The sequence below is a fragment of the Chiloscyllium plagiosum genome, unplaced genomic scaffold (assembly GCF_037043375.1).
Source record: "Chiloscyllium plagiosum isolate Xiang-an unplaced genomic scaffold, Cpla_swu_hap1 HiC_scaffold_10, whole genome shotgun sequence".
In the NCBI taxonomy this organism is placed as follows: domain Eukaryota; kingdom Metazoa; phylum Chordata; class Chondrichthyes; order Orectolobiformes; family Hemiscylliidae; genus Chiloscyllium; species Chiloscyllium plagiosum.
In genome coordinates, this window is record NW_028270148.1 from 94,253,564 (window position 1) to 94,269,042 (window position 15,479).

The 15,479-nt window shown below is 42.9% G+C and overlaps 1 protein-coding gene across 1 annotated transcript; it reads left to right on the forward strand.

Annotated features, from left to right (window-relative positions):
* Positions 1 to 886: 886 nt before the first annotated feature.
* Positions 887 to 1,705, forward strand: LOC148149019 (putative G protein-coupled receptor 139). Its single transcript, XM_087991732.1, has one exon. It carries the CDS (start codon positions 887 to 889, stop codon positions 1,703 to 1,705), a length of 819 nt encoding a protein of 272 aa, XP_087847858.1.
* The last annotated feature ends 13,774 nt before the right edge of the window (positions 1,706 to 15,479 follow it).

Sequence of the window (15,479 nt, forward strand, 5' to 3'; positions counted from 1 at the left end):
CATTTCAGAAGGAGAGACAGGATCAGAGATAGAGTGAGTGTGAGATAGAGGAGAGAAGATGGTGGCAGGTTGGCAGAGTGGAGAAGAACCATCTCCTTACACTGCTAGTCAGTTCTTCATACTGCTGAGACTGCACTGACCTGGGTGGTAATCACAGACCAGGCTGGCTTGGGTTGCTGTCATGCCCACCGCTGTTGGTGTTTGTAGAGGAAGAAGGTATCTGTTGTCTGAATCACCCCATCCAGCAGGAGCTCCAGGTACCTGCCCACAAACTGGAGTACCCATTTCCCCATGCCTGCCAGACCAGGGGCAAACCAATGGTTCTCTTTCTCAGTCACCATGCAGGACAGTTCAGGCCTCACAGTGCTTGCCCAGGTGCACTGTAGGATTTTAAAGTTGGCATCGGCACGAGTGATGCCGATCATTATGTGGATATCCAGTGAGTGCCAACTCTTTCAGGGAACATGGATGTAATGGATAGAATTGAATGTGAGCGATGCACTTGGAGTGGAGTGGGCCGTTAATGAGGTCCCTTTGGTAAGATATGAAGGGAAAAGACATGGGGCATCTAGGCAAGAAACTCAGCAAAACACTTGATATAACTTGCACTTCTTGAAAAAAAAATAGACTTATATTTTTGCAAATGTAATATTTTTATAGTCCATTGAGTAACTGAACTGTTGATCCATTTGGTCAATGTATCCACCATGTTTATTTAAGGTCAAGTGTAAAATTCTTTTTTTTTATTGTTTACACTATTTACACATTTTCATGGTAAGATTTTCTATGACCTTTTTTAACATTTACAGCTAACCTAATCGCAATTGTGACACTATCGGGAAGGAAGTGTGGTCTTTCTAAAGGTGTCAACTTGTACCTGATCGCTATGGCTGGAGCAGATCTGCTGGTTGTCCTTATTCAGGTCATACTGGACAAGATGAATCGCTCATATCTACACATTGTATTCTTCTCCTACCCTCCTGGTTGTAGCATCAGAGACGTCATTGGTTCCACAGCTGTAAGTAGCTCAGTCTGGCTCACAGTCACCTTCACCTTTGACCGGATGGTGGCTATTTGTTTCCAGAAACTGAAGAGAAAATTCTGCACCGAGAGAAATGCAGCTGTCATTATCACAACTGTCAGTTTACTGAGTGTATTCATCAAAATCCCATTGTATTTTAAATATGAACCATACTATTGCAAAATAACCTATGAATACTGCTACTATCCTGTGTGGATAGCTTTTGACTGGGGAGATCATATTTTAACTCCAGTGTTCCCTTTCTTCCTGATCCTGCTGCTCAATGCTGTCACCATCAGACACATCCTTCTGGATGGTGCAGTCCGCAGGAAGCTGAGAGGACAACAAAACGGAGATAAGCCGAATGATCCAGAAATGAAGAATCGAAGAAGATCCATCATTTTGCTCTTTGCCATATCGGGCAGTTTTATCCTGTTATGGATCACTCGTGTCATAACTCTCACGATTCAGCGAATTACTGGGTGGTGTAGTGGAGCAGCAGCTGGATATTGGGTGGGAGATCGCATGGGGACAATGCTTCAGTTATCCAGCTCCTGCACCAACACATTTAATTATGCAGTCACACAGAGGAAGCTCAGAGAGGAGATGCTGAATACTGTGAAATATCCCTTCATCATTATCCAGAATTCCATTAAACGATGGGAACAAAGCTGTTCAATATAAGCACGGTCCGGAAAGGAATATTATTGTTCATCTCCAGCCCAGCTGCTGTTGAGGCAGCACGTGCAAAGAGATTTGAAAATGAGAATCAGGTTGTTCCTCAAGTTGAATAAATTATTTAACACAAGTGTGTTCTTAGGGCATCTGCTCCTGGTCAGTGAAGATCCATTAACACTTGGCCCATTAACATTTGGGGAACATAATGTAAATTTTCACTTCATTTTTAAATAATGTTTCTAGTGCAATACATGTCACGTTTTCTTATGCTGTAATTATACAAGAGCAATTGAATTGGAGATTGTATTTATGAATGCCATTAACATGATTTAGAAGGGATAATAATAACAGAATCATCACCTAAAACTGGCTCTCTGACTTGTGAGTGATGGTATCTTGCAATACACAATAGTCAGATCTTAGCTCTGATTACAGCTGTAGCTCCCCATAATTCTATGAGTTTTAAAATCGTTATGGGAAAGGATAGGCCTTGTTCCAAAGTTACAGTTCTAAATTAGTGTAAGTCAATATTGATGGTACAAGACAAAAACTTTCAAAAGCTGATTGGTGTAGACTGTTGTCAGGTAAAGGACAATCTGGCAAGTGAGAGGCTCAAAGGTGAGATACTGAGAGTTCAGAAACAGTCTGATCGTGTTAGAGTGAAGGGTAAGGCTGGCAGCAGTAGGGAACACGGGATGAATAGGGGCATCGAGAGTCTGGTCAAGAATGTGAAGGAGGCATGTATCAGGTAGAGACAACTGGGATCAAGTCAGCCTTGAAGTGTATAAGGGGTGCAGGGGCATTCTTAAGAGGGAAATCAGGAGGATAGAAAGGGGATATGAAATAATCGTGACAGATAAGGTTAAAATTATCCAAACATTTTCTACAAGAATATTAAGGCTTAAAGAGCAAATAGTGTGGTAATGGAGCCCCTTAAAGATCAAGTACAGGAGATGGCAGAGTCACTTAATGAATATTTTGTTTCAGTGGTTATTGTGGAGAAAGACATGGAGCTTGAGAACTTGGGGAAATAAATATTGATGCATTGAAAACATTACAGAAGAGGCAGTGCTGGAGGTCTTAAAAGGTTCAAAGGTGAATAAAACTCCAGGGCTTGATCAAGAGTATCATTTTCTAAATGGGGAGAAAATTCAGAAGTCTGAAGTGCAAAGAGACTTGGGAGTTCTAGTCCAGGATTCTCTCGGGGTAAACTTGCAGGTTGTGTCAGGAGTTAGGAATGCAAATGCAATGATGGCATTTAATTTGAGAGGACTTGAATATAAAAACAGGGATGTACTTCTGAGGCTCTATAAACCTCTGGTCAAATCACATTTGGAATATCGTGTGCAGTTTTGGGCCCCATATCTCATGAAGGATATACTGGCCCTGGAGCATGTTCAGAGGAGGTTCATGAGAATGATGCCAGGAATGAAAAGCTTAACATATGAGGAACATTTGAGGACACTGGGTCAATACTCGATGGAGCGTAGAAGGATGATGGGGAGTCTAATTGAAACGTACAGTTTACTGAATGTCCTGGACAGAGTAGATGTTGGGAAGATGTTTCCATTGGGAGGAGAGATTCAGAGCTGAGGGCACAGCCTTAGAGTCTCTCCAGCATCCTGTGTTTGTTTCAGATTTTCAGCATCTGCAGTGTTTTGCTGTTATTGAAATAAATGTCAGCTGTTATTGAATCACAAACTCACAATGTTTAAATTTATCATAATGCACTTTATGCATCTACTTCTAGAAAGCCAACTGTATCGCTTGTTTGACAGTCTCGAATATGGTTTTGATTGCTGTGCCCATCTTTAGTGCAGTCAGTCCACAAAACAAGACAACAGAAAGACAGTGATGACAGGGGGAGAATGATGGACAGGAGGTTGAAGGGCCTACCAGGAAGGTGAACGGAAATATATGGTTTTCAAAGATATTTGGTCAACCCGTCTTGCCATGGAAGGTTAGGTTTGTACAAATAGAGTATAATCGACTTCCATAAGTTCTCAAAAAGAAAGAAGTTGAGCAGAACCAAATTAATGTGTTGAATTGGATTGTTAGATCATAGTTACTCCAACAGCAAGTTGCCCCGGAGCCTGGAGCAGATTGGAGTCAGTCAGACAGTCACATCTGATGAAGTGGAAGTTTTAGGAGACAGTCAAGGCCAAGTCACTCCTTGTTGGAGAAACCATTTCAGAATCAGGCTCAACTGGGCCAAGGAACTCCCCCCTAATTCAGAAAGTTTGGATTCAAGAAAGGTATTATTCTCTTAGAAACAAAAATCCCATGGTTCAGTTAGACTTGTGAATAAATAAAAGAGCTCTGTGTGTTGAAAGGAATGTTGAACACTCTGCAACGTTTTCATGAAGTGATATTTTGGAAGCCTTTAAAGATCAACAAAGGATTACTAAACAGCAGTTATGAAAGAAAAGGAATGTTGAACATTCCGCAACTTTTTCATGAAGTAAGGGTCAGTAGAACAGTTTGGTAATGTTTTAAAGATCAACAAAGTTGATGAAAATGTAATTATGAAGGAAAACAAACACAATATTTTAAAAAAGCAAAAACATCTACAAATATAAAAAGGGAAGAGAGTAGCTAAAGTGATTGTTGGTCCCTTGGAGGGTGAGGCTGGGGAGTTAATCCTGGGGAAAACAGAAATGGCAGAGACACTAAGTTAATATTTTGCTTCACCTTCCACTGTGAAGGACACTAGTGCCATTTCAGTAGTAACAGGTAATGCAGAGGTTATAGACAGGGAGGGACTTAGAACAATCACCATCACGAGGGAAAATATTGGGATTGAAGCCAGCCAAGTACCCAGGCTGAGTGGGGTCCTCCTCGGGTCTTAAAGGAAGTGGCAACAGAGATCGTGGATCCACTGGGTATAATTTTCCAAAACTCTCTGGATGCAGGCAAAGTTTCAGTTGGTTGGAAAATGCTACTAGAGCACCTTTATTCACAACAGGAGGTAGGCAGAAAGTAGCTAACTCTCGAGCAATTAGTTTAACATGTGCAGCTGAGTAATTGACTCCATTATAAAGGAAGTAATAACAGGACATTAGGAAAGTCGAAATACAATCTATTACAGTCAGCATGGTTTTATGAAGAATAAACTATGTTTGACTAATTTGCTGATGATCTTTGAAGATGTAACAAGCAAAGTGGAGAATGGGGATCCTGTCGGTATCTGGACTTAGAACATAGAACATAGAACAATACAGCACAGAACAGGCCCTTCGGCCCACGATGTTGTGCCGAACATTTGTCCTAGCTTAAGCACCCATCCATGTACCTATCCAATTGCCGCTTAAAGGTCACCAAAGGTTCTGACTCTGCCACTCCCACAAGCAGCGCATTCCATGCCCCCACCACTCTCTGGGTAAAGAACCCACCACTGACATCTCCCCTATACCTTCCACCCTTCACCTTAAATTTATGTCCCCTTGTAACACTCTCTTGTACCCAGGGAAAAGGTTTCTGACTGTCTACTCTATCTAGTCCTCTGATCATCTTATACACCTCTATCAAGTCACCACTCATCCTTCGCCGTTCCAATGAGAAAAGGCCTAGCACTCTCAACCTATCCTCGTACGACCTATTCTCCATTCCAGGCAACATCCTGGTAAATCTTCTCTGCACCCTCTCCAAAGCTTCCACATCTTTCCTGAAGTGAGGTGACCAGAACTACACAGTACTCCAAATGTGGCCTAACCAAAGTCCTGTACAGTTGCAACATCACTTCACGACTCTTGAATTCAATCCCTCTGCTAATAAACGCTAATACACCATAGGCCTTCTTACAAGCTCTATCCACCTAAGTGGCAACTTTCAAAGACCTATGAACATAGACCCCAAGATCCCTCTGTTCCTCCACCACACTAAGAACCCTACCGTTAACCCTGTATTCCACATTCTTATTTGTCTTTCCAAAATGGACAACCTCACACTTGGCAGGGTTGAACTCCATCTGCCACTCCTCAGACCAGCTCTGCATCATATCCAAGTCCCTTTGCAGCTGACAAGAGCCCTCCTCACTATCCACAACTCCACCAATCTTCGTATCATCTGCAAATTTACTGACCCACCCTTCGACTCCCTCATCCAAGTCATTAATAAAAATTACGAACAGCAGAGGACCCAGAACTGATCCCTGCGGAACTCCACTTGTAACTGGGCTCCAGGCTGAATATTTACCATCTACCACCACTCTCTGACTTCGACCGGTTAGCCAGTTTTCTATCCACTTGGCCAAATTTCCCTCTATCCCATGCTTCCTGACTTTCCGCAGAAGCCGACCATGGGGAACCTTATCAAATGCCTTACTAAAATCCATGTATACTACATCCACTGCTCTACCCTCATCCACATGCTTGGTCACCTCCTCAAAGAATTCAAACAGACTTGTAAGGCAAGACCGACCCTTCACAAATCCATGTTGGCTGTCCCTAATCAAGCAGTGCCTTTCCAGATACTCATAAATCCTATCCCTCAGTACCCTTTCCATTACTTTACCGACCACCGAAGTAAGACTAACTGGCCTGTAATTCCCGGGGTTATCCCTATTCCCTTTTTTGAACAGGGGCACAACATTCGCCACTCTCCAGTCCCCTGGTACCAAACCCGTTGACAGTGAAGATGAAAAGATCATTGCCAACGGTACTGCAATTTCCTCTCTTGTTTCCCACATAATCCTAGGATATAACCCATCAGGCCCGGGGGACTTGTCTATCCTCAAGTTGTTCAAAATGTCCAACACATCTTCCTTCCTAACATCTATCTCCTCTAGCTTACAAGTCCGTTTCACACTCACCTCTTCAACAATACGGTTCCTCTCATTCGTAAATACTGAAGAAAAGTACTCATTCAAGACCTCTCCTATCTCTTCCGACTCAACACACAGTCTCCCACTAATGTCCTTGATTGGACCTACCCTCGTTCTCGTCATTTTCATGTTTCTCACATACGCATAAAATGCCTTTGGGTTATCCTTGATCCTATCCACCAAAGATTTTTCATGCCCTCTCTTGGCTCTCCTAATCCCTTTCTTCAGGTCCCTTCTGGCTATCCTGTATCCCTCCACTGCTCTGTCTGAACCCTGTTTCCTCAACCTTATGTAAGCTTCCTTCTTCCTCTTTACAAGACATTCAACCTCCCTCGTCAACCAAGGTTCCCTCACACGACCATTTCTTTCCAGAAGGCAATTTGATACAGTGCCACACAAAAGGTTAACATACAAGGTAAGATCACGTGGGGTTAGGGGTAATTTATTCGCTCACACAGAGGATTGGCTCACCAACAGAAAGCTGAGACTCCAGATAAATGGGTCGTTTTCTGGTTGGCAAGATGCCCAGGATTCAGTCCTCAGACTCCAACCGTGTACAATCTATACTAATGACTTGGATGTTGAGTTAAAAAGTACTCAATCCAAATTTTCAGATGGCTCTAAAATAAGTAAGAAAGTAATTATAAAATAAGGAATTTATAATTGGATATGAATAGTTTTGGTGAATGAGCCAAAGTTTGGCAAATGAGGTTTAATGTGAATAAGTGTGAAAATAACCAATTTGGTCAGAAGAATAGAAAATCAACCTATTATCTAAATGGTGAGAAACTTTAGAGAGTTTCAGTGCAGATGGATCTGGGTGTCCTTGTGCATGAATCTCAAGAAATTAATATGCGGTACAGCAGGTAATAAGGAAGGTAAATAGAATTTTGGCATTTATTGCTAAAGGTATAGAGTATCAAAGTAGGGAAAGTATTGCTGCAACTATACAAGATGGAGGGGACGGGGGCTCAGTGGGTAGCACTGCAGCCTCACAGAGCCACGGTCCCAGGTTTGATTCCAGCCTCGGGCGACCATCTGAGTGGAATTTGCACGTTCTCCCTGTGTCTGTGCGAATTTCCTCTGGGTGCTCCGGTTTCCTCCCACAGTCCAAAGATGTGCAGGTTCGGTGCATTAGTCAGTGGAAATGTAGGATGATAGGGTAAAGGGATAGGTCTGGTGGGATGTGGGTCGGTGTGGGCTTGTTGGGCCAAGTAGCCTGTTTCTGTAGTGTAGGTGTTCTCTTCTCGAAGACATTAGTGAGACTGTACCTGGGGTATTGCATAAGTTTTGCCTCTCTTAATTGAGGAAGGATGTGGTTGGAGGTACTTCAGAGGAGATTAACCAGATTGATTCCAAAGATAATGAGAGATTGATCAATTTAACCAACATGCTGTGGAGCTTAGAAGAATGAGAGGAGATTTAATTGAGGTAGATAAGATATTGAAGAGGATTGATGAAGCAGCTGTAGATATTTTGTCTTTGGGGCAATCTCAAACAAGAGCGTTTGGATAAGGGACAGCAGATTTAAATTAAAGATAATGATAAGTTACTCCTCTCAAAGTATCATGAATCTGTGAAATCCACTATGGAAGGCTGGATACTGATTTAAGGAGGAGACAGACACATTTTGAATTGGTAATGGGGTGAAGGGTTACGGGGAGTGAGCAGGGAAGTGTAGTTGAGTCCGAGATGAGAGCAGCCATGATGGTATTAAATGGCGGAGCAGGCTCGAGGGGCTGCATTGTCTACTCCTGCTCCGAGCTCTTATGTTCTTAGTGCCCTCTTGTGGCCATTTGTGGATGTACAGAAACAAGCCAGAATGAATGGATTCAGTGGTGTATTTGAACTTCACATGTTTGTTTTGGTATAACAAAAGGATTAGTTTCACTCAACATAATCACTTTTCCACTTTCTCTTTCAAGGACGTACTCCTTGCAAATCATTTTGCATCACCTCAGTCACTCTCCTAATTAGTTTGAGAATGCAAAAAACAAACATAAACTTTCCCTTCATTTCTCATGATATTCACTTGGTGACATTTACTCCAACATTTCACTGTCACTTGTTCATTTCTTGGTACCAAGTTCATTATGATGTCTTCACTCACATCTGCCTTTTAGTGCTACAGCCTCTCATGGTGAACACTAAATATTCTCTACCCCCTTCTCCTTTCCTGTCTCCCTTTCCATCTGTGACTATATCTCCCTTTTGGAATGCAGTGCCTGTGCTTGGAGACGGCGGTCTATGTTTTACACTGACCCTCAGTGTCAGGTCGAAGAGTGAATTCGAAGCCCGGTCTTGCTGCAGTGACCCTGGGGCTGCTGGGTTTACCACAGGCGGACTCTTCATTAGCCTGGGCAAGCTCTTCATCCCCAAAATGGAGCTAATGGCTTCCTGATTCTCCCCAATGTACCAGGGGCTGATGGCTGTGACCCCACAGCAGTGTCCCCGGGAGAGGGAAGGGGCAGACCTTGAGGGTATCTCAAATTGGAGCAACCCTCAGACAATTAAGACAGTATTAGACTTGAGGAGGTTAAGGAGGGGTGTATGCGCCATTGGACGGAGCAGAAACACCTCTGGGAGGGTTAAATGGAGACCTCCTGTTCGGACCAAGGTACCTCCAGCACTGATACCCTCCATCCCACCCTTTCCCACACAAAGTTACCACAAGGAAGCCATCTCCCTGAAGCTGGTGGTTGCTCACAACATGATCTGGATTTGCTTCACAATCTGAAAAATGGCAGCAGGTCATGAGACCACAAGATATAGGAGCTGAATTAGGCCATTCAGCCCATCGAGTCTGTCCCACCATTGCATCATGGTCCTTACACTGGTCCACAACTGTTACCTTCATTGTACAAATTGCTGCCTGTATCCATGGTGATGGTAGCTGGTCTGGAACCCAGTCATTGGGAAACTTCAATGGTGGCAGCACAGCAATAGGGCACTACCCCATTGCAGCACCTTCCTACTTTACCAGCCTCACAACCTCCACTCCCACTAATGTCGTGTGAGAGTGAAGGAAGGGGAGACAGTGGCTGATTCTGTGAACACCTGTCTTCAGAGATGATAGTGCCATCAAGAAATTGTCAAGAGTTTGGCTTCTATTCTGGCCAATCAGAAATGGGCTTTGTTTCCTTTTTATTTGATGTGGGGAGTTGAGTGTGTGGCGCCATCTAAAGGACAGTGAGAAGCAGCTGTTAGACACAAGGTTTCTGCCCGTCTTTCACTCAAGTTTGAGCAGGACATCAGGAGCTCTCCTTCCCAATCATGTGACCAACCTTCACTGAGCATGGAATGACTGAGCCAGGAGCTGTCAGCTTCAGGATGTAAATCATTCAAAGGTTTGTCTTCTGCCAGCCACCTTACAGACCCAGTGGGAGGAGCTCTGTGGAAATATTATCCCAGCCCCACCCTTTTCTGTTTCTCTCTGAGCTTGCTGTTCCTTTATCACCCTCACCGTCAATTAGTCCATCCTGTAACTCTGTTACCAACTCATTTTATTCTCTCTCTTTTGAATTGTTTCCTCACAATTCATCTCTGTCTTGACTCTGATTTCACTTCCGCTGTTTCCTGTAAGGTCTCAGAACCTTCCCACACATCGCCCTCTTTCTTCCATCTCTCCTCTCTTTTGCTCAAGTTCTGTCTTCCAGTTTGTACATTCCCAATCACCTGTCCCCGGGGGCTCCCCTTAAAATACTTTCATTTTGTTTTCCTCTTTTATTTTGTTGTCCAGGAGCACATTCCATCCCTTCAGTGGACGTTGGGTTAAATCTACAGCTCGGAGAAGATTGTACCTAATCAGCACTTCAGACCGAAACCTGCAGCTGTCAATGTTAGCGCCTACAGGAAGGACTGCAACAGGAAAACCATCAATTTGACTGAAAACCACAGGCCAAACATACACTTTCAAACACGCATTTTTATTTACACACCAGATTTTTAACACCTTTTGGTCAAAATAACCTCCATTCTCTTTTATATGAGTTGCTTTCCCTCTCTCAAGTTGTCGTGGTGACCAAGGTACATTTTGTTTGTGAGACTCTATCGGACAGAGATGAGGCAGGCTTGGGATGAGAAGGATGTAGCTCAAACATGGGGAGATATATGGACTTGTGAAATACAGATTAAACCATTCACCTGCAGGAGAGGGACTTGTAACTTTGAATTTAAATGGGAGCTCTCTCTTGTTGTTAGAGTTAGTGCCGGGGAGGAAGTCTGTACACTTTGATAAATCATAACTATCTGTAGAGAATATGCAGCTGTCATTACAACCTGACCTGTCTTCAGGGTTTATAGTAACTCTGCTTTTGATAATGACCACCTTCCTCTCTGAGTAGTGGCTAATGTCAACCTTTCATGTAGCAATAGTCAGAGATTAAACAGGCTGAGCCTCTCTTCCTGCCCGCCTGAATGTCACCACAGTGTTTCATACCCATTACTATATTGTGCCATTAACACTGTTGGAAGACACAGTCACAGAATCATATGGCACAGAAACAGACCCTTCAGTCCAACTGATCTGTGCTGAGCAAATATCCCAAAGTGTAATGTATCAACACAGATTTTTTTCTCCTATGATCACCAATTGCAGCTGGGTTTCCAGAAAAATCTAGGAACTGCTTCAACTTGGAAAAGATTCTTATTTCACAGTTTGTCACATGAGGCAATTTTATTTTGGTATGATCAGTCTTCATACCCAAATCTACACACACACACACACACTTACATTCCCCCCCCCACACACACACACACACATACAGACAGACACACACACACACAGACTGGGGTTAGGATTATTTTCGCTGGAGTTCAGACGAATGAAGGGGATCTCACAGGGACTTATAAAATTCTAACAGGACTAGATAGGGCAGATATAGGGAGGATGCTCCTGATGGTGGGTACATTCAGAACCAGGGGTGACAGTCTGAGGATTCTGGGTGGACCGTTTAGGACGGAGATGAGGAGACATTTCTTCATCCAAAGAATGGTGGGTCTGTGGAATTCATTCCCTCAGGAAGTAGATAATGCCAAAATATTGCATCTGTTCCAGAGGCAGCTAGATATACCACTCGGGACGAATGGGATCAAAGGTTATGGAGAGAAAGCAGGATTAGGCTATTGAGTTGGACAATCAGCCATGATCGTGATGGATGGTAAAGCAGGCTCGATGGGCCAAATGGCCACCTCCTGCTCCTATCTCCTATGTTTCTATGTTTCTATGTTTACCCCTCAATAACCCTTGATTTAGCTTTTCCAAATTTCTTTGGGATTGTCGATGTGTGCAGCTGGAATCTCTTTAGTGTTTAAATCTAACACGATGCTCATGACAGACGGCTAGCTAACTGGCATGCAGTTTTCTGCTTCCCTCCCTTCTTGAATAAAATGATATTTGCTCATTTTAATATTGAGTAGCATTCACTTTCCAGTCTGATGGAACCTTCCTGAATGCAAGAATCTTGGAAAATTAACCCCAATGTATCCTCCCTTCTCATTAACCGCTTGTAAAACCCAATGGTGATGTTCATCTGGACCCAGAGACTTGTCAGCCCATAGCACCAACAGGTTGCTCAGAATATTATTGTAATTTTGCCAACACAAACACAGACAGAGAGACAATGCACAAGGTTTGCTGATGGGAAGGACAAAAATATCAGAAACACAGTTCTGGCACCAGTCCAGATCACAGATATCAATGTGTTGCTTCCTTTCAAATCCTTCCTGTCTTTGTTAATGATGCAAACTATGCCAATTCTCAGTGATCCTTTGAAGATTAAACCCGACAGTACTTTTCAAGACTCTTCTTCCTATTTCCCTTTCAACAGGGGATTGGCCGAGAGAGGAGCTCACAGGGGATTGGCAGAGAGAGGAGCTCACAGGGGATTGGTAGAGGGAGGAGCTCACAGGAGATTGGCCAAGAGAGGAGCTCACAGGAGATTGGCCGAGGGAGGAGCCCACAGGGGTTTGGCAGAGAGAGGAGCTCGCAGGAGATTGGCCGAGAGAGGAGCTCACAGGGGATTGGCAAAGAGAGGAGCTCCTGGATATTTAATTCTCTGTCTCTTTGCAAAGAACTGACGTCCCAGCACTGGATCATTGCAGTACTCCATCATTCACAACCTACCAACTTAAAAAAAACACCTACTCTTTTCTCTCTGCCCATTTCAATGTATTTTGTACCTTGGCTGAATGGCATATTTTGTTTGGTAATGCCTCTGAAGTGCTTTGGGAGGTTTTATTAGGCTATAGGCAAAAAAAAACATTGTTATATTAAAACTGCCTCAATCCACAGTGACAACCTACCATCGGAGCCCTTAACTCCACCCTCTCCTATATTTCATTATTAATGTTCCTTATCAGGGAATCCCTGTAGTGTGGAAGGGTCCATCAAGTCTACACCAACCCTCCAAAGAGCATCTCAGCCAATCCCTGTAGCCTCTATTTCCCAAGGCTAATCCACCTAATTTACCCATCCCTCAACACTACAGGGAAATGTTGCATGGCCAACCCATATCTAATCTAATCTAATCTAATCTAATCTAATCTAATATGTCTTTGGACTGTGGGAGACAACTGGAACACACAAAGGAAACTCACAAAGACACAGGATAATGTGCAAACTCCACACAGACAGTTACCCAAAGATGGAATTGAACCCAGGCCCCTGGTGTTGTGAGGCAGCAATGCTAACAACTGAGCCACCATGCTGGTCTTTGAAGTGAAGGAAAGAGCATATCTTTATTCTTTCAATCCCAGAAGGCAAAACATTATCTGGTGCAGTCTAACATTAATGCACAGTATCCCTTAATTCAGTATTGGCTCAATCTCTATGACCAGGTCTCAATCCTATATGGCCATCGTCAATACTGAGTTAGAAGAGGAGGTGGCAGATCAATGATGTCATCGATGAGTAACTCACAGATCCAGGTTATTGCTCTGGATTCGAATCCCACCACAATATCCGGAGACATTTTAATTTAATTAATAAACTCTGGGGTAATAATGGCCATCCCTCTATAAAGTGACCATGCTACCAGATTATTGTAAAAACCCATCTGGTTCACTAACATTCTTCAGGAAGAGGAAATCCTTACCTGGACTGGTCTACACATGATTCCAGGTCCACAGCAATATGGGTGACTCTGAAATGGTTCAGCAAGTAGCTGACTTACCAGGCAACAGATCAGCAACATCCACACCCCGTGACAAAAGAGAATACGTTATTGGCCCCTGAAGAGGGGTTAATACCCAAAACATTGGCTTCTCCAACTATCGATGCTGCCTGGCTTGCTGTGTTCTTCCAGCCTCTTGTTTATCGAACAGAGTACTCCAGCCTGACCCAGGAAGCTGACTCATGTGATCTCAATGGCTCAGACATTAGCTTTAAGACCTTCAAAGTGTTTCACTTAATAAAGGTACAGATTGAATCACAGACTGAGTAATTGAAAGAGTTGCAAAGATTGATGCATTCCCTATTTCATTATAATGGTGTTATCTATTCACTGCAGTCAGAATCCTCACTGTCCATATCACTTGCATTTTGTGAACTGAACACTAGATAGACCCACAGCCTTATTAATCACCTCTAGTGTTTGTGACAATGCTGCTCCTTTAACAAGGTTATATTGTCCTTGGTTTTCTTAGGAATGGGTTGTAAAAGGCAGAGGTTCTGATTTGACATTGTGCCTCTGATCTTCGGGTAAGCTTCATCCGTGGTGGCCTTCAAGGTACACAACGATGCAGAATTGCCGAGCAGAGACTGATAGCCTAGCTCCATAACCATGAAGACGGCCTCAACAGTGATCTTGAGTTCATGTCGTGTTACATGTGACCCCACTACACAGTTCTGTATCAGTAAACTCTTCCTTACTGTCCTGTTTTGAAATATCTCCTTGATAACTTGCTATGGTCTCTCCAGCTTAATTAGTTTGTACAGTTTTGGATTACTCGTTACTTTCGTTAGACTGTCAGCATGTGACTCTGATACCCAGCATGTTATTCCAGCTGTTTGGTTTGTCTCCAATACTACCTGATTTCTGATTAATTTTGATTATCTCTCTACCTCAGTTAATCGGATTATCGATCATCCCTTCACTTGTTGTTCAGCTGTTGACACTTTACTCACACTGTCTGTCACTCTTGATCATCTGCAAAGACCTAATACTCAGCCTGTCAACACTCCACTCACGCCATTTGTATGGATCTTTTGATCTGTCTGACCATCAGTGGGTGCTGTCTGCTCTTGATATGATGAAGGGGCAGCGCTGTGAAAGTTTTATATTTCAAATAAACTTGTTGGACTTTCACCTGGTGTAGTGTGAATCTTGACCAGAGCCTCAATATCTCTATTTATCGTTGGTCCCTACTCATGAGAAAGTTCCTGGCTCATACCATCCTGCCTTACTCCAATTTAGAACTTTAAGTCTTATACAAGGCCTATCCATTTTTATAACTATTTTATAACTAATAGAATTATGGAAAATTGAAGTTTTAATCAGAGCTAAGATCTTACTGTTATTGCAAGGGACTATCACTCATGAGTCATTGAGCCAATGGTAGAGCCAGTTTTCAATGACAGCTGTTATAATGGACCCTTCCGATTCATGGTAATAGCATTTAATATTACAATCTCCAATTCAATTGTAAAATTATACCATAAGACAATGTGATCTATATTGAGCGAGAGACAATATTTTACAAAATGAAGTGGAAATTGACATTATATCCATCAACTGATAATGGGCCAAACGTGAAGATCAAGATAATTATGGATCTTTACTGAGCAGGAGCAGATACCCTCAGAACACACTTGTGTTGAATGGTTTGTTAATGCTGGTTCAGGAACAATCTGATTCTCAGTTTCAAATCTCTTTGGAAGCACCGATTCAACAGCAGCTGAGCTGGAGATGAGCAATAATATTCCTTTAGAGACCGTGCTCACATTGACCAGCTTTGTTC